At 38.8% G+C, this 18,637-nt stretch overlaps 1 protein-coding gene across 1 annotated transcript in view; it reads left to right on the top strand.

Annotated features, from left to right (window-relative positions):
• Positions 1–6,229: 6,229 nt before the first annotated feature.
• kcnk3a (potassium channel, subfamily K, member 3a) overlaps positions 6,230–18,637 on the top strand; it is a 60,111-nt gene continuing 47,703 nt past the window's right edge. The window contains exon 1 of the mRNA XM_088324794.1: positions 6,230–6,593. Coding sequence (XP_088180920.1) covers positions 6,311–6,593 — 283 coding nt within the window. The 5' untranslated portion in view covers positions 6,230–6,310. The remainder of the gene's footprint in view (positions 6,594–18,637) is intronic.

The raw sequence follows: 18,637 nt of genomic DNA on the forward strand, positions 1-18,637 counted from the left end.
CAAGATAGCGGGGAAGATAACGCAGCCATCATTTAATCGGCCCAAATTTAGGACATTTTAGCAAAAGTCCACGAAGTCTTAGAATTTGTGGAAAGGAGTTACCTGGAAAAAGTGTTGACAAGTCGGGTTAGCGCTACATAGGCCTCGCGCATTTTGACGTACTGTCAAAGACCGGCAAAAGCAGACGTCATTGGACCATTTTTTTGTTCAACGCTAGCAATAAATGTGAGGCAAAAAGGTGAATTCATAATTTTTCTTTTTCCTTTATTTATTTATTTATTTATTGTCCAAACTATGGCCCAATGGTTGTGGTTACCCTACAATTCATTTTTAAGTGGTACCAGTTTTTATTTTCCTCCCTTAAAGTAGTCAAGGTCAGAATTATGAAAAATGTTGCATTCATTAATTTGCAAGAATATATTCCTGTTTTGGCTGTGAATATCAAAATGTGATTTAGCTGTGAATATCAAAATGTGATATAGCTGTTGTACAGTCAAGTCATCCATCCATCCATCCATTATCTGCTCCGCTTATCCTCAGTAGGGTCGCGGGGGTGCTGGATCCCATCCCAGCCATCTCCGGGCAGTGGGCAGGAGACACCCTGAACTGGTTGCCAGCCAGTTGCAGGGCACACAGGGACAGACAATTCGCTCGCTCATTCACACCTAGGGACAATTTGGACTGGCCAATTAACCTGACACGCAAGTCAAGTCAAGTAATGTTTATTTGTATAGCCTTTAATCACAAAGAGTCTCAAAGGGCTGCACAGATCAAAGACTATTGCAAACTACAGACTATTATGACACCATCCCCTCATCTAAACCCTACATGAGGGCAAAAAATATACATATTATAAAATATAGGTTATTCATATGCTACAGAGTAGAAGTGTGTTTTAAGTTTAGATTTAAACATTTCCACTGAGGTTGCAGGTCGAATCTCAGGGGGAAGAGCATTCCACGACCGGGGCCTGGATGTAGAATGCTCTCGAAGCTGCGGATCTCTTCTTGGCTCTTGGGATCACTAGTAGACCAGCGTTTTCAGAGCGAAGGCTCCGGTCCGGAACATAGGGGGAAATTAGATCTGAAAGATATGAGGGAGAAAGTCCATGCATGATTTTGTATACTACCAAAAGAAACCTTAAAATCACATCTTAAGCTAACAGCTGACAGTGGGAGTGGTGTCTGAGTTATGCAGGGTTTGTACGGGTTAGTTGTTTAAAATTCTATATAATGCAGGTTAGCTAAAATTGGGGTAATGTGATCAAACACATTGTCTTAGTTAAAAGCCTCGCTGCAGCATTTTGTACCAGCTGAAGGCTCTTTGATTTTGTTGGCCAGCTGGAATGTTTTATTTTTATTTGAGTTGCTTACAAACAACAAATTGTTTAAGGATACAAACAATTTCTTTTAGGAGAAAAGTGGCTTAAATTTTCTGAATTTGTAGGGATGAACTAACAATATTTTGGAGCCCCAAAAAAGAATAATGTTTTTTGGCCGGTACTAGTACTATTTCTGATTTTTTTTTTCTTAAAGGGATAGCGTGTAACATTTAGTGCCTCTGAGTGGTCAAAAAAAAAAATACATGAACCAATGATAATTTTTATATGTAATCACATGTCGAGAAATTTCTTTTTACACAGTGGACCTAGAGCACAGGTGTTAAACAGGCAGGCCGCGGGCCAGATCTCGCCCGGGAAGGGATTGAATCCGGCCCGCGAGACAACACTCAGAGAAGCACAAGAGAAAAACAAGCGGCAGGTTGAAATATGTCGACTCGATGTTGCCAAAGCCAGGAGCCTCGAACAAAGACACTGTACTTGTATTTCTCTCTCTCTCTCTCCCTCTCTCTCTCTCCCTCTCTCTCTCTCTCTCTCTCTCTTTTCCACCCCTTTTCTCCCACTCTGTGTCTCTCTTTTTCTCTTCCTTTGTTGCTCTTTGTTTCTTTCTCTCACTGTGTCTTTTTAACTTCTTTTGTTCTAACTTCCTTTTTTCCTTTTCCCTCTTTTCTTTCTCTCTTCCTACCCTTTGTGCTTTCTTTTCTCTTTTCTCTCCCTCTGTCTTTTTATTTCTCTTTGGCTTTCTTTCTTCCTCTCCCTTTCTTTTCCCCCTCTCTCATGACTTTTTATCTCTTTTGTTTCACATGCTCTCTCCCTCTCTCTCTTTTTTTCTTTCTTTGTCCTGCCCTCTCTCCTTTTCCCTCGCTCTTTCTCTTATTTCCTTATCTCTCTTTCTCTTTAATCTACTAGTCTGGCCCCCGACAGAATGTTTGTTCTATAGTGTGGCCCCTGAGTTAAAATGAGTTTGACACCCCTGACCTAGAGGTTGCCACAATTTTTCTTTGGAATCTTGCTGCTACGTTGTACTTTGTGGCTGTCACGGAGCCGGACCAGTGAGGCAGGAAGGGTGAACTCAATTGCGTAACGATCAGTTACTTTTATTTAGAAAATAAAAGTCGTCCAACACGCAGGGACAAAAACAAAACAAAAACAGGCTTACAGGCAATCAGAAACTTAGACTAGGAAATACTCACAAAACAGACTTAAAGGCACTAACTCAAACAAACGGGAATGACAGGTCTTCCTCGAGTCAAACAAAACAGAACAGAGCAAAACAGAACAATACAGAGGAATGCAATGCACCAGCAACCGGCAGTCCCCAAACGAGCCCTTAAGAATCCCAAACGTAATTAGGACAATCTGTGTCAGCCGGTGTCAAGGGGCGGGACCAGCTGGTTGTCATGGCGACCATGCAGGACATGACAATGGCACTGGTTTTTGTTTGCATTGGACAATACAGTGCAATTTAGTGTTAAAATTTTACACACTGGGGCTTGAAAACAAAAAAGAAAAATACAGTACAGAAAAACAACAATATTAAAAACCTTTTGTAATTTATTTGAACTTGTTTCTATTTTACTTTCATTTATTTTAAAAGAGCAACTTACTTTTTATTATAATTTTAAACATTTGCAAGGAACAAATAAGCAAAATGATCTTGTCCACATGCCCCATTTTAACAGAGGGAATTTGTGTGGCATTCTTGATAATACAGTTGCTTCACACAGACTACTTCGAACTGTCATAACATTTATAGGTAACTGTGTTCGATTGTCCAGGAGCAGATCATTGGATGAGCGTTTGCCATTCTGGTTATTCTCCGGCCCATTTTAATTGTTTAATTGTTTTCTTCAATTTTCTTCCAAGTGTCTCTGGCTTTTCTACCCACTTTAAGGATTTGGAGATTAGCTGAACAGCCAAACATTTTTGCACCTCTTTTTATAGGTTCTCTCTTTATAGAACGCCATTCTTCGGAGCAATGTCTTGGAATGTCCGTGCCGAGATCTGCATCCCCTAGCTACTATAACCACTTTTACCTCGTTTTATCTCACTTTTATATCACTTTTCGGGAATCTAATGGCGAACATATGACCAAAACCACTTCATCTTGCATTTGTTGGGAATGTAATACTACTTAAACCATTCCGTCTTTGTATTTGTTCGAACAGTAATGCACACCGTATACAAATCACTTTTGAGCAGGTAACATGTTTATTTTGCCTTTTTCTATTAAAATAGCTTGTATTGAAACTGTTATGCACTCTACCATAAAGCTTATTTCAGCATAATAAGCTTTACGGTAGAGTGCATAACAGTTCTCAAAAGTAATTTATATACTGTGTGCATTACCGTTCGATTACATTCACAACAAATACAAAGACGTCCTTGTTTCAGGTGGCTCGCTTTGGAATGGATGGAACAACGGCGTCCCCTTTTGGACAGTTCCTGATTGTACCAATCCACCATGTACCATAATGATATCTGATTACATGGCATTTTGAATGTAATTAAAACGTCCAAGGCTATGTATTGATAAAATAATGTTCTCACCGTACGTAATTATGTCGATTACCATTACAGACGCTGCCCGATTTACGAACAAGTTAGATTCATGACGATCGTTCGTAGGTTGAATTTGTTCGTAAGTTGCTTCAGTGCTATATTTTGTATGTTTAAGTTTTATACAAGTATGTTTAAGGCTTATATAAGTAACCTGCATTGTTTTGTACTTAAAAATAAACATTTCATAAAATAGTATGCTCTATAAAGATAAATAAAGTGAGATTTAACTTACTTTTGGGAGATGCACTTCTCCATGGTAAAAAGTGGCAGAAAAAAAAGCGTTCCGACCATTTTCCCAACCGCATCAGGCTTTCTTATCCCGCTTGCCTCTGCTTTACACCAACCATATTGAATGGATGCACAAGATAATAAATAATAAAATGGCAAAGTTCTTAGCACGCTAAAGATAGTGTAGGCGTAGAATGTGAGGTGCGCATGAATGATGTCAGTAGGGCGAAAGTTGGAGCGAGAGTTTAGCTTTGGAGTTCGGTATGTTTACAATAGACGGACGGCTGCTGACGCTTGTCACTCTCCAAAGAGACCGTAAGTGTTTCTGAGTATTTTTTCATGAACGAGGAACAATCCATTACCTACACCAAACGACAAGCTACATTGGTGGATTTTTTTTTTAACTTCTGGGTGGATGCTGAATAATCTCTCACAGCGCCACAGAAGCACAACTCTAATGTCCTGTACTCGAAAAAAGGTGCACACACTACAAAATCTAACTTACAGCAATATTTTCCGACACCCTGAAAAAAATTTTGTATCTATCGTTTTACGTAAGTCAAACGGTTGTAAATAGGGAAGCGTCTGTATAGCGTGAAACTTTATTTTTGCGCTCGTAACTTTCAGCGGTCGAAAACTCTCATAATCTCTGGCGCCTTCCCTTTCCTTTTTTCCCATCATTAATCTCTGTTTTAATAAATTGTGTGTGTCAATCGGCCTGGTCCATTGAATCCATTTTCTTGGGATTAGTTATTCATATCAGAACTCTACGAACTCAAAGTAACAATGTACTTTAACTTTTTTTTATCAGTGTAGGAAATTCGAGCATCCTTCACATAGTTGTTATGTATGTCGATAGCCGTACTTGTTACAGTGGCAATACTGGTATCTGCTGGACCTCAGTGGTCGTTTTAAAAGTGACAAATATAGCAAAATAAGAGAAAAAAATCCATCATTTATTGTTAAATAGTTCCTTCATTTTTAAAGTAAATAAATTAATTTATATAAATAAATAATGATAATTTTAATAATCGTAATTCTTTCATGCCAATGAGGTAATTTGGTTTTGTGTTTGTTTTCTGATGTCATGCACTCGGTGGCCAGACTACCTGGAGACCACTGCTGCTCTACAGTGGTAGTGTTTGAAACTCACTTGCGTGTCCAACTTTTTTGTTCGCAACGGATTGCAAACAGAATAACAGTTGACTCACTTTCGGCAAACATGAATCAACAGGTATAGTTCATAACGTGTTTCCGTGGTGTAGTGGTTAGTATATTCGCCTAACACATGAAAGCTCCACGCTTCAAGACTGGAAAACATATGTATCCCTGAAGAGGGATGAGCGCCATTAGGTAATTGCCCAATTCACACCATATAGGAAATGATGCCCCTATTTGGTTAAGAGATAGAAATTAACAAACACGTATATAAAAATGTATTTAAGAAGTTCCTAACTTTGATTTGTGAATACATGTCTTTTGTACATTTTCCCCATTTTGTGGCGAACACATGAGCTGTTAACACGGTTTTGCTTTTCGTGTGGTCGGTCCTTGGGGCTTTTAAATACTGCCGCAGATCAGAGTGAAAAACATAAGGCGTTCACTGTCCATGTCATTGCTGCTCGTATTTAACCATCATCATTAAATCCTCGTATCAGCCGCTTGGGACATTCCTTTTCCGGTAAAATTTGAGATGTCAAATTGTTTTGTGTCTTTTCAAGGTGTTCTCTGAAATGTACATTTGTTTCAAAACTGTTGTGTTTTATGATATGTAAAAGTGTTTCCTAAAATGTTAAAGTGTTTTCAAAAATATAAGTGTTTTACACAATTAAAATTGTTTTCTAAAATGCAAACGTGTTGTACACAATGTAAAAGTGTTTTCCTCTCGGCCACCGAACTTTTGGGACAAAACCGAGTTCACCACAAAAATTTAAAACGAGCATTAAACACCGGAAGCCCCCCACAAAGGAGACTGGGAAAAGAGGTGTAGTTTACTGAAAGGAGGCGGGGCTGCTAGGTGGGGTGTGCCCGGGTCCTGAACGGACAGCTCCCACCTCATAAAGCATCTGGTCTCCCCCTCCTCACCCCAGTCCAGCCAGTCCCAGCCATGAACCAATCCAGCTCCCCGTCGTCCAGACCCGCGCTCGCTCTTGGCCCGACCTGCTGACGCACGAAGTAGCCATGAAGAGGCAAAACGTGCGCACCCTTGCCCTCATCATCTGCACCTTCACCTACCTGATGGTTGGCGCGGCCATTTTTGATGCGCTAGAATCGCAGACCGAGACGAGCCAGAGGAGAGAGATGTCCCTGCGCCGAACCGAACTGCTGCACGCCTTGAACTTGTCCATTAAGGACTTTGAGCGGCTGGAGAAGGTCGTGCTGCAGCTCAAGCCACATAAAGCCGGCATACAATGGAAATTCACAGGCTCCTTTTACTTTGCCATCACTGTCATCACCACTATAGGTAAGTCCCGCGTCACGTTTCTCCGGCAGTGACTTGTTGAGTTTTGCCACGCGGGGGTTAGTGGGGGAAAGAAAAAGTGCAATGCGTATGTTGAATGAGCAAACTCTTGAAAAGAACACTAACACACCACAGTTGTCCTGTTTGCATGTCACGTGTCATTTACGATTTCAAAGCACGTATGTGCAGAAAGATAGAGTTATCTTTAAAACAAATAGAATGTATATCTATTGAGAAAACGATCATCATTTAAAGTGAGGAATATGATTGACAAAAAGGTGCAAAAGATATCACAAGGACAAAAATGCATCTTTGCGGCAATAAAATATATTTAAAATATTTTAGGAGTTGTATAAAATGTCCTTTACTTCTCACCAGTAAAATCACTACGGTTACATTTACAGTAGAACGTGTTTTGAGTGTCCAGACATGTGAAAAAAAGCTTATTTATTTTAATTGGTATTGGAAACACTATAAACACGATAGAACAGGGAGACTCATAGTGGTGCCCGTGGGCACCAGGGTGCACCCTAAGGACAACCTAAGTGACCGTGCATCTGTTCTAAAAATAGCTCACGAGTGCTGGTTCATTTGGATTTTCTTGTAAAATGATTGTTTTAGTTGCTGACCGAGTCTATGTAACCTCACCTCTAATAATAATTAATCTGATAATAACATAGTGATCTAACAACATTGCAATAACATGATAATGTTGCTATTTTAGAAATACATATAAAACTTGGTGCCCTTTGTACTAACTAGAAACAAAAATAACTCTCAGCTTGAAAAAGTTGGTGATCCCTGTGACAGAATGTTATGGCAAAACAAGCTCCTTGCAAACAAAAAAGGGACACTTATAAAAGTGTTATATACCCCTGGATTCTTGAAAATGTAAAAGGTTAATCTGAATTTGGTATTTGTGGTATGTAGAGCAGGGGTCACCAATCTTTTTAAGGCCGAGAACAACACAAAGGGCACCTCGTTATCGCTTTTCCGAAATGAGAATTTTAATTAAATTAATTAATTTAATTTTCTATCTTACAGATACTTTACATGAGACCTGTTTTTAATGATTAATAATTATTCAGAATGATTCAACAAGGTAGAGAACATATAAACTTCAACATGCAATATTTTATTTCTTCTTTACCATTCCAATTATTTCAATTGCAGATGCTCAAAAGGAAACAAAAAAAAAAACAAAACAACAACTTTCACAACATTTTGCAGGAAATCACGGAAAATTTTTCAAGACGTTATCATCAGTTTTAATTTCATGAACTTTTACAAATGTTAAATAAAACATATCTTTTAAACTTAGTATCACATTTTCAAGAGTGTTTCAATATTTGAACTCCATCTTTTCCACGGCGCTGAACTGTTGCCACCAACAACATTGTAATTTGTTTGTTTGCCTCTTTAAGAACCTCCCTGTCAGGAAATGCCTTCTTTCTCTTTATCAAAAATTGTATGTGCTTTTTTGAGAGTTTTCTTTACTGGCCTTGTAAAAAAAGACTGCTGTTTGCCCAGAGTTGCCTTTAACCCGCGGGCCTTTTCTGTCGTGGTGTGCTGCAAGGCTGGTAATTACGGTAGCATCGAAGCTTTTCTGACAAGGGCTGCAGTGGCGATCCACGTTGAGCCGCTTTCCGGTGGCCACAGTCAGCCCGCAAAAAAGATGCGCAGATTTTTCTTTTACATTAATCAAAAAAAATTCTTCTCATTCACTATGAATTTATTTTTCATTTATTCTGCCACATTTATGTACGTAAAAATCAATTTTGACTCATTCGCGACGTTTAAGATCAAGGCTGCAATTGCCATGCGCACTCACCTCTGCCCCGTGTTACGTCAGAGTTCTTAGATCATCGAACTCTTCTACTTTGATTTTTTTTTTTAAGTTTTTGTTTATTTTTTTAACTTTTTGTTTTTAATTTAAATCACTGTGAATGCAATTTAAAAAAATGAAACATAAATTAATCACATTGTTGTTTCGTGGTTAGGTCCGTTGGCAGGTGATAATGTTACCGTGGGTGTCGGCGTTCCCGCGGGCACGGGGTTAACGACCCCTGATGTAAGGCTTACTTTTTCAATAATTGAAAAAACACCACTAAAAATTGTGAACTCCAACATAAACTTGCTACTATTAAGACATGATCATTTCCCATTGTCAAACATTTTTTAAAAAGCACTAAGGAGCCATGAAGGAGGGCCACAAAGCTGCATGCGGCTACAAAGAAACCTGTTGTTGAGCATGAAACTGGCTTGTTACGTATGTAACATACATTAGGTAAGGTTCGTAACAAGCCAGTCATATTGTGCAAAAACCTTTATGACAAATTCTGTTGAAGCACAAAAGGAAAAAGATTGAGTACCAATACCAGGTGTCTACTTCTATTCCGCCTCCGGTAGCAGGCAACAACTTTCAAATTGGTAGACACACTACGGCATTAGCATCCATGAGTACTTCCACAAACAATTCACTCATTGTGTGTGACATTACCCATCCTCTTTTACACAAGCTGGACGCTTGTGGCGCACTCACAGGAGACACTTAATAGTCACAGGAGAATGATTACAAGTCACATTTAGTTGGAAATGTGAACCATTTCACTAAAGCATCAGAAATGGACCCAAAAAATGGAATTAAGCATTAGGCTCTGCAGTGTATCCTCAGCTACGTTCGCCGCTTTATACACACCGCACAGTAGGGCACGCGTGTGTGGCGCCAGTCGGAGAGGACACCCTTATAAATAGAAAACATTGTTCCACATCAGAGCTCAAAGAGCTCGGAGCATTTGGATAAGTTTCAGCATAGGGCCAGGGGTCCCCTTAAAGTCAAGAAGTGATCTGCAGCTGTGCTGCCTTTGAAACACAAACGGGCCCCAATAAGAAAACAAAACCCATTTTACAGCTTGCTGACCGTCTCTCCCAAATAAAACCAGAAGCTGTTTCGTTTGTTTGGGCTAGCATTACACTAAGCTCTAAATAGGTACACTTTGTCGAGAGAAAATCTAGTACAACACTTAAAATATGTATGTCTTAATGTAGAGTAGTGTTCCTTAAAGTTCTTCTATTCATTATTCATGTTTTCTATTTTTAGAGTTATTATATAAAAACGTGTATTTAGCAAAACTAAAAAAATACTGTAAAATGAGCAAAAATATCTGCTACCCACACATTATGTTATTGTGAGAACCCAAACAAACCGACCTAAATGGGTAACGTTTTCACACCAAGCTTTATTTACGGAAGCGGAGCAGTCATGCACAGGAACACAAACACCGGCGATTCAGCAATCGCTGGGCAGAAGCAGGACAGAGAAGTCAGGCGCGGTAAAACAGGAAGCCAGGGGCATATGATCAGGATACCAGACAGGACAGGACAGATGGGATCGACACAGGATAACCGGGCTTGGATAAGGGATCGATACAGGATATGGGATAGACGGGACCGATTCTGAATACAGGATACAAGATAACGGGGTTTGGATCCGGGATTGATACAGGATACAGGACAGACGGGATCGATAACGAGCAGCATATCTGACAGGACGGGACAGACGGAATCGAAAAACAGTTAAATTCCGTGGATGGCGGAGTCCCCTGTGGAAATTGTGTAAAAATAAACCGATTAAAATAAACCACGTGGCTTCAGTAAAAAGAAAGTGTGCACGTTTTAATTTAAACAAAATTAATTAGAAGTTCGTTTGTCTGGGCCCTGTGTATGTCTTATTTGTTGTCTTGTGAATTGTTTTATGTCTACTTTGCTATAAATTTTTTCTTCCATTGTCTTACGTGTTTAATGTCACTTGCGTTTAGAAAAACCGGCTCAAACAATGTGCTCCTAAAATGGTGAAAAACACTTTTAAAAATAGCGGAGATTGTTTAAAAATGTGATGTTTTAAGAGGAATTGATAGAACATATCGTAAAGAGTCAAAAAAATTGACTTTTTGAGAAATTGGCGTTCAACACGGATGGTGCGCAACACAGGGAGCGCGGGCCACAGACGGCTCCGGAGATTTTTTTTCCCGGTCCAAATTTTTGTTGTTGATTTTTAATTGAAAATCGATAAATTAAAGAGTGAGAAGCTTAGGAAAAATATGAGTGAGTGATTTTAGATGCGTTAAATCAAGATAATGCCATAATAATACAGAAAATGATAAAATATTCCTGTTTTCAGTTCAAAATTGGAAAATTAAGGACTGGGAAGACTAGGAAAAATCTAATTGAGTGAATTGAAATAGATTAATTTGAGATAAAGGCATTTTATACAAAAATATTGAAAAATCGTTAATAAACACTTTCTTCTAAAAAAATTATGTAATGAAAATTTATCGATTGGAATACAAAAGAGTAAGATAACTTGTTGCAGATCAAGATACGTCATTTTCACATTAAATAGGTGAAGCAAAAATGATTTAATTGGAAAAGAGAGACAAAGAGCATACAAGAAAGAAAGAAATGTAAAGGGGAAAGTTAATTAAATAAAAAAATAATAATGATAATTTGTTGAAAATTAAATGAGACTAACCGTTATACCATAGATTCGGACCAATAATTGAACTTTTTCAACATTGAACAGCAGTGGCTCAGGAGGTAGAGTGCTCGTCTTGGGATCAAGAGATCGCAGTTCGAATTCCCGGCTCCTCCGTGTTACATGTTGAAGTGTCCTTGGGTAAAACACTGAACCCCTAATGCCCCCAAAAAGCAGGTTAGCGCCTTACATGGCTGCACAGCCGCTATTGGGAAATGTGAAGCACACTGTAAAGCGCTTTGGGAAGTCTTGACTTGAAAAGCGCGATGTAAATGCAGATCATTTCATTTTAAATCTAGCTGATTTTAAGTGAATGGGTAAGTATGAAACACAACACTTTCCATTTCCGGTTCCAACATGGCGGCGCGTATTTACGTTGCGGCTAGTTACTCTCCGGCTATCCTGCTACTTACTATCGTTCTCCTGCTTTCTTTTTTGGACACATGCGTGGCCAATAAGACTTATAGTCAGGAGGAACTTATTCAATTGGGTGGGCGTCTAAATTTCGACTTCTCGGGCACTTTTTATACCACCTATGATATCCCGAACGAGCTTCAAAGCGACTCGGTTCGCCGTGGCTACCCACTCTAACTAAGAAAAGACGAAGACGGCGCAAAGACAGAAAGCAGAAGCGGGGCTGTCGTGCAGGGAAGCGTGTAAGGTCGAAGGACCAAGAAGGACATGAAGATGTGTCTAATCCAACCATTATTTCTTCATCGATCTTGCCGGTCAACCGACGCCTGAAGCCCAACGCACCCGAACGGCGACATCTTGTGACGATCTCGACAAAGACTACAGCTAAGTTAAATGATTCAGCAAAGCAAAAATTTGGTCTTTTAAATGTTAGATCGCTTGCTCCTAAAGCTTTACTTGTTAATAGAGCAATTAATAATATTATTCGCGATTATAAACTTAACTGTATCGGTCTCTGTGAAACTTATTTACGCCCGGACGAGTTTTTACTGCTAAATCACGCTTTTCCTCAAGACTACGTGAGTAGCCATGTAGCGCGCACGATGAAGAAGGGTTGCGGTGTCGTGCTAATTTCTGAAAAAACACTCAAATTTACTCTTCGTACCTCTAATAATGACAGGCGTTCGAGGCTTTTGTTTTGCGGTCCTCTCCATTGTCAAATTATGTAGTAACTATTTATCGCGCACCAGGGCCATACACAGCTTTCTTGGACAAATTCGCTGAACTATTGTCTGAACTAGTAACCTATGCAGACAAAATTATAATTATGGGGGACTTTAACATTCATATGAACTCCCCACTCAATTCACTCACTGTTGTGTTTCAGTCTCTAATTGATGCATTTGGTTTTAACCAACTCGTTGATTTGCCAACTCATAAAGATGGAAACACGCTGGACTTGGTTCTGACTCGAGGAGTTTCAACCTATAACATGATGGTGTTACCGTGTACTACAGTTATCTCGGATCATTATTTAGTTACATTCGAGGTACTAGCTAAATGTAGTACTAAAAAAGCTGAAGGGTTTAGTGAACGCAATATAAGCACTGGCACACTTTCTGAGCTCTCCGATCGTCTTCCAGGAGCAGTTGTGTCCATTCCTTCATACAAAGGCTCTATCGACTCACTCATGAATGAGTTAAATGCTACCCTGGCTAGTGTCCTGGATTCAGTAGCGCCCATACGGCTTAAATCACGACCTAAAAGACGCACGCCTTGGTTTGATGATGAAACTAGATCCCTTAATCAAGAATGCAGGAAATCTGAAAGAAAATAGCGCGCTACCAAGCTTGAGGTTTTCCACCAAACCTGGTGTGACAGTCTGTTGAAGTATAAAGCGGCCCTTGCCTCTGCAAAATCAGCCTACCTTTCGAAGGTGATTGCGTTACAAAAGAACAATCCCAAAGTCCTTTTCGAAACTGTAGCATCGCTTACAAGGCAACAGACTATCCCAGATAGTTCCACCCATTCAGCCCATGACTTAATGGTCTTCTTTACTAAGAAGATTCAATGCATACAGGAAGAAATTGCTAAAGACAGTATTAATACAACACATACTAAAGCGCTGAAATCTATAGATGCACGACATGGTGGCTGTCCAGGGAATTTGTCCCGTTTTAGTGAACTGTCACTTGATAATCTTAAACAGATGGTGAATACCGCCAAACCGACGACTTGCCAGTTCACCCGCTTCCAGGTTCACTTATTAAAGGTCTTTTTGGCGTCTTTGCACCTTCAGTTATAAATATTATAAACATATCACTCTCCTCAGGAGTAGTTCCAGCGGCTTTTAAGTCCGCCGTTATTAAACCCACACTGAAACGACCCAACCTTGATCCAGAAAGCTTATGTAATTATAGACCTGTGTCAAACCTACCATTTCTTTCTAAAGTACTTGAAAAAGTAGTGGCACAGCAGCTGAATGATTTCATATCCGGGAACAATCTTTTTGAATCAATGCAATCAGGATTCAGGGCTAACCACTCTACTGAGACAGCTCTGATTAAGGTAACCAATGATCTCCTACGGGTAATGGACTCTGGCGCTTCATCACTTTTGCTGCTGCTGGACCTTAGTGCTGCTTTTGACACAGTGGACCATAATAACTTACTAGAAGTTGGAAAAATTGATTGGTCTCTCAGGAAACGTCCTCTTATGGTTCAGATCCTACCTCTCAGATAAGACACACTGTGTTAAATATGGCTAAATGACATCTGAGCCCTTTAGTGTTACCGCAGGGTTCAGTGCTTGGCCCCCTTCTTTTCAGCATTTACATGCTTCCATTAGGTGATATTATTCGCAAGGATAATATCAGTTTCCATTGCTACGCAGATGACACTCAACTATATCTCCCGATGAAGGAATCTGCCACACTAAACTGTGCAAATTTGGAGGCCTGCCTTACTGAGATAAAAGAGTGGATGTCACTCAATTTCTTGCGTCTTAACTTTGAAAAGACTGAAATTTTAGTTATTGGTCCATCTAAATGCCGCGACTTATTCTCTAAAACTGCCGTGAACATTGACAAATGTCACATCACACAGAGTGACTCACATAAAAATTTAGGTGTCACATTTGACCCCGATCTGTCCTTCAAAACACATGTGAAGAAAATTACTAAAACCGCTTTCTTCCATCTTCGTAACATTGCTAAAATTCGTCCTTTACTGTCCCAGTCGGATGCAGAGACTATAATTCACGCGTTTGTTACCTCCCGTCTCGATTATTATAATGCACTACTCTCCGGTCTTCCGATGACCGGACTCAAGAGTCTTCAGCTGGTACAAAATGCTGCAGCGAGGCTTTTAACTCGAACAAAAAAGTCAGATCACATCACCCCAATTTTGGCTAACCTGCATTGTTTCCCTGTTAGCCTAAGATGTGATTTCAAGGTTCTCTTATTATTATACAAAATTATACATGGACTTTCCCCCTCATATCTTTCAGATCTGATTTCCCCCTATGTTCCGGCCCGAAGCCTTCGTTCCGAGAGCGCCGGTCTTCTGGTGATCCCAAGAGCCAAGAAGTGTTCCGCAGGTTCGAGAGCGTTCTCCATCCGGGCATCGCTGTTGTGGAATGCTCTTCCCTCTGAGATCCGATCTGCAACCTCAGTGGAAATTTTTAAATCTAAGCTTAAAACTAATTTCTACTCTATAGCATATGAATAACCTAAACTGCTTATGTTTAATAACCTGTGAAGCCCTTTGAGACTCTTTGTGATTAAGGGCTATGCAAATAAAAATGACTTGACTTGACTTAACACATTATAGAGTTCTTTTGGAGGTCTTAATTGACTTAAAAAGCACTGTATAAATGCAGACCATTTTACCATTTATAACAGTACTTTTATAGAAAAGCTACAAAAATTATTACAAGGATGAATATGTAATTGAATTCTTATAAACATGGACATAATATATTGTTTTGCTTTAGAAGAAGAAGAAAGAAATACCACAGAATTCATACACAAATAATATTATAAAGGGAAGATGCTGAGCACAGAGGTACGCAAAATAATCAAATAAGTTGTTCCACACTTGGGTCCGAGTTAAACCTCTCGGATTTAATTTCTTTTAATTCAGCCATTCACTTGCAGTTAATCACAAAGGAAGAAAAAATGCAATGGCAAAGTGTTACAATAATAAAAGTTCTACTACATAAATACTTAAGAATACTACTACACGAATATTATGACAGAAATACTATAATAATGAGACTAAAAAATACAAAAATACTATAGAAATACTATACAAACACTACACTACTTAATTCTTACAATAATAAAATACTGGTACATAAATATTACTAAAATACAACTACAGGAACATTAGAAAATATTACGAATATACTACGAAAATATTACCATGGAACTACTTTGAAAATTCTACCATGGAATACTTCAAAATTAAGTCTACAGTGACACTACTTCACTAACACTACTTTATAAGTCCTAAAGATGGAGCCAGATAACAATGAAAAGCGCCTCTTGTCTCATTTGGACTCCACATGCCGACCCCCATGGCCAGACCAAGGAGGTACAGAAAAGAGAACAAGATGTAAAAGGTAAGAAAGTCGATATTCATTTTGCAGATATTCAAGTTATTACCAGAATCACAGAAGATAGAAGAACCAAGAAATGGAATGAAGGTATCAAAAATGAAGGTGAGTAAAATAACAATGATGACAATATTAAATGAGTTAATAAAAGTGAGTAAAATAACAATGATGCCAATATTAAAGGAATATGACAATGTGATATGTTGGTCGTTTTGGTTGTAATATTTCTCAGAATTCACTGTGTGAATATAACTTGTTTTTATATTCCTAAATATAAAAACAATCTTTCACACACACACACACACACACACACACACACACACACACACACACACACACACACACACACACACACACACACACACACACACACACACACACCCATGAAGTAACGTTTCAATAATCAGTCTAATTGCATCTCTTGTATGTTTATCAGTCTTGTACTCTTTTATTTTGAAGTCGCATTTCCGGTGTTTCCTGTGTGAATAAAGTTAACTACACACACGGGAGGGGGCAGTGCTGCCGAGGTCCTGGCCCGGATGATGAGTAATTATGCCAACATAGAGTTTATATAAGTTTTAACTTTAACTCAATGACTAAGTGTGTTAATAGGTGAAAAACAAGAAAATGTTTTATGTGTTTGTATTCAGCCGGTATGAACCATAGACATGACATACATACATACATACACATATATATATATATATATATATATATATATATATATATATATATATATATATATATATATATATATATATATATATATATATATATATATATATATATATATATATATATATACAGGACTGTCTCAGAAAATTTGAATATTGTGATAAAGTTCTTTATTTTCTGTAATGCAATTAAAAAAACAAAAATGTCATACATTCTGGATTCATTACACATCAACTGAACTATTTCAAGCCTTTTATTATTTTAATATTGCTGAATTTGGCTTACAGCTTAAGAAAACTCAAAAATCCTATATCAAAATATTAGAATATCATGAAAAAGTATACAAGTAGGCTATTCAACTAATCACCTGAATCATCTAATTAACTTGAAACACCTTGCGAGGTTTTCCTGAGCCTTAAAAACACTCAGCTTGGTTCAGTAAACTAAATCACAAGTATGGGGAAGACTGCTGATCTGACTGCTGTCCAGAGGACCATCATTGATACCCTCCATCAGGAGGGTAAGACACAAAAAGAAATTTCTCAAAGAGCAGGCTGTTCACAGAGTGCAGTTTCAAAGCATATCCACAAAAAGTCTGTTGGAAGGGAAAAATGTGGCCGGAAACGCTGCACAACCAAGAGAGATGACCGCAGCCTTAACAAAATTGTGAAGAAGAGCCGCTTCCAGAATTTGGGGGAGCTTCAAAGACAGTGGGCTGAAGCTGGAGTCCAGGTATCAAAAGCCACAGTTCACAGACGTGTCTGGGAAATGGGCTACAATAGCCTTATTCCCATGGTCAAGCCACTTCTGAACTCAAGACAACGGAAGAAGCGTCTGACTTGGGCTATGGAGAAGAAGCACTGGACAGTTGCAGAGTGGTCCAAAGTCCTCTTTTCAGACGAAAGCAAGTTTTGCATTTCATTTGGAAGTCAAGGCGCCAGAGTCTGGAGAAAGGCTGGAGAGGAGCAAAATCCAAGTTGCTTGAAATCCAGTGTGACGTTCCCACAGTCAGCAATGGTTTGGGGAGCCATGTCAGCTGCTGGTGTTGGTCCACTGTGTTTCATCAAGTCCAGAGTAAATGCAACTGTGTACCAAGAGATTTTAGAGCACTACATGCTTCCATCTGCTGAAAAGCTCTATGGAGATGAGGATTTCATTTTCCAGCATGATCTGGCACCTGCCCACAGTGCCAATACCACCAGTAACTGGTGCACTGACCATGGCATCACTGTCCTTGATTGGCCTGATAATTCCCCTGACCTGAACCCCATCGAGAATTTGTGGGGTATAGTTAAGAAGAAGATGAAAGACACCAGACCTACAAATGCAAATGAGCTGAAGGCCGCTATCGAAGCATCCTGGGCATCAATAACACCTCAGCAATGCCACAGGCTGATTGCCTCCATGCCACGCCGGATTGATGCAGTAATCCGTGCAAAAGGATTCCCAACCAAGTACTGAGTGCATCAATGGACATTTTCAAATGTTTGATTTAGTTTTGCTGTAATAAAATTATTTTTTTACTTGGTCTGAGGAAGTATTCTAATATTTTGAGATAGGATTTTTGAGTTTTTTTCAGCTGTAAGCCAAAATCAGCAATATTCAAATAACAAAAGGCTTGAAATAGTTCAGTTGATGTGTAATGAATCCAGAATGTATGACATTTTTGTTTTTTTAATTGCATTACAGAAAATAAAGAACTTTATCACAATATTCTAATTTTCTGAGACAGTCATGTATATATATATATATATATATATATATATATGAAATCATTTGACATCTGAACTTTCAATAATGACAATTTTGTGGCAAAAAAGTTGCGTCCCCGAGACGCACGCTGATTTGAGACTATGCGTCCCCAGCAAAAATGATGCGTCTAGGATGCAGGGACGCGGTCAAACGAGAACACTGAGTGTATAATACTACGTAATTATACAGAATAGTTTAGGAAGAAAAAATATGTAAATAACAAGACTAATCATTTCTCGTTGGACATGTGAATAGCGAAATGGTAAAAACTCCTAATACGTGTAGTTTTGCTCCTAATAAAGCAAAGACGAATAAAGCAAAGACGGTGACTGGGAACCAATGATTTTAGTGTCCATCTTCTCGTTCGTTCGTAAATGGACCAGTTCGGGAGAGGCGTAATGTAGAAAAAATATATTATTTCCTTAGTTTTTACCCATATTCAATAACAGATTACTCTCAATAGAATATTGCACACAAAAGAGCAGGTGATCTGAATCGTTTTAAATAATCAAAATTTTAAAATAAGTTTGTAAATAACGACGTATTAACACAGAAA

This window comes from Urocampus carinirostris, chromosome 20 (assembly GCF_059441175.1).
Source record: "Urocampus carinirostris isolate Australia breed hairy pipefish chromosome 20, RoL_Ucar_1.0, whole genome shotgun sequence".
NCBI classification, from domain to species: domain Eukaryota; kingdom Metazoa; phylum Chordata; class Actinopteri; order Syngnathiformes; family Syngnathidae; genus Urocampus; species Urocampus carinirostris.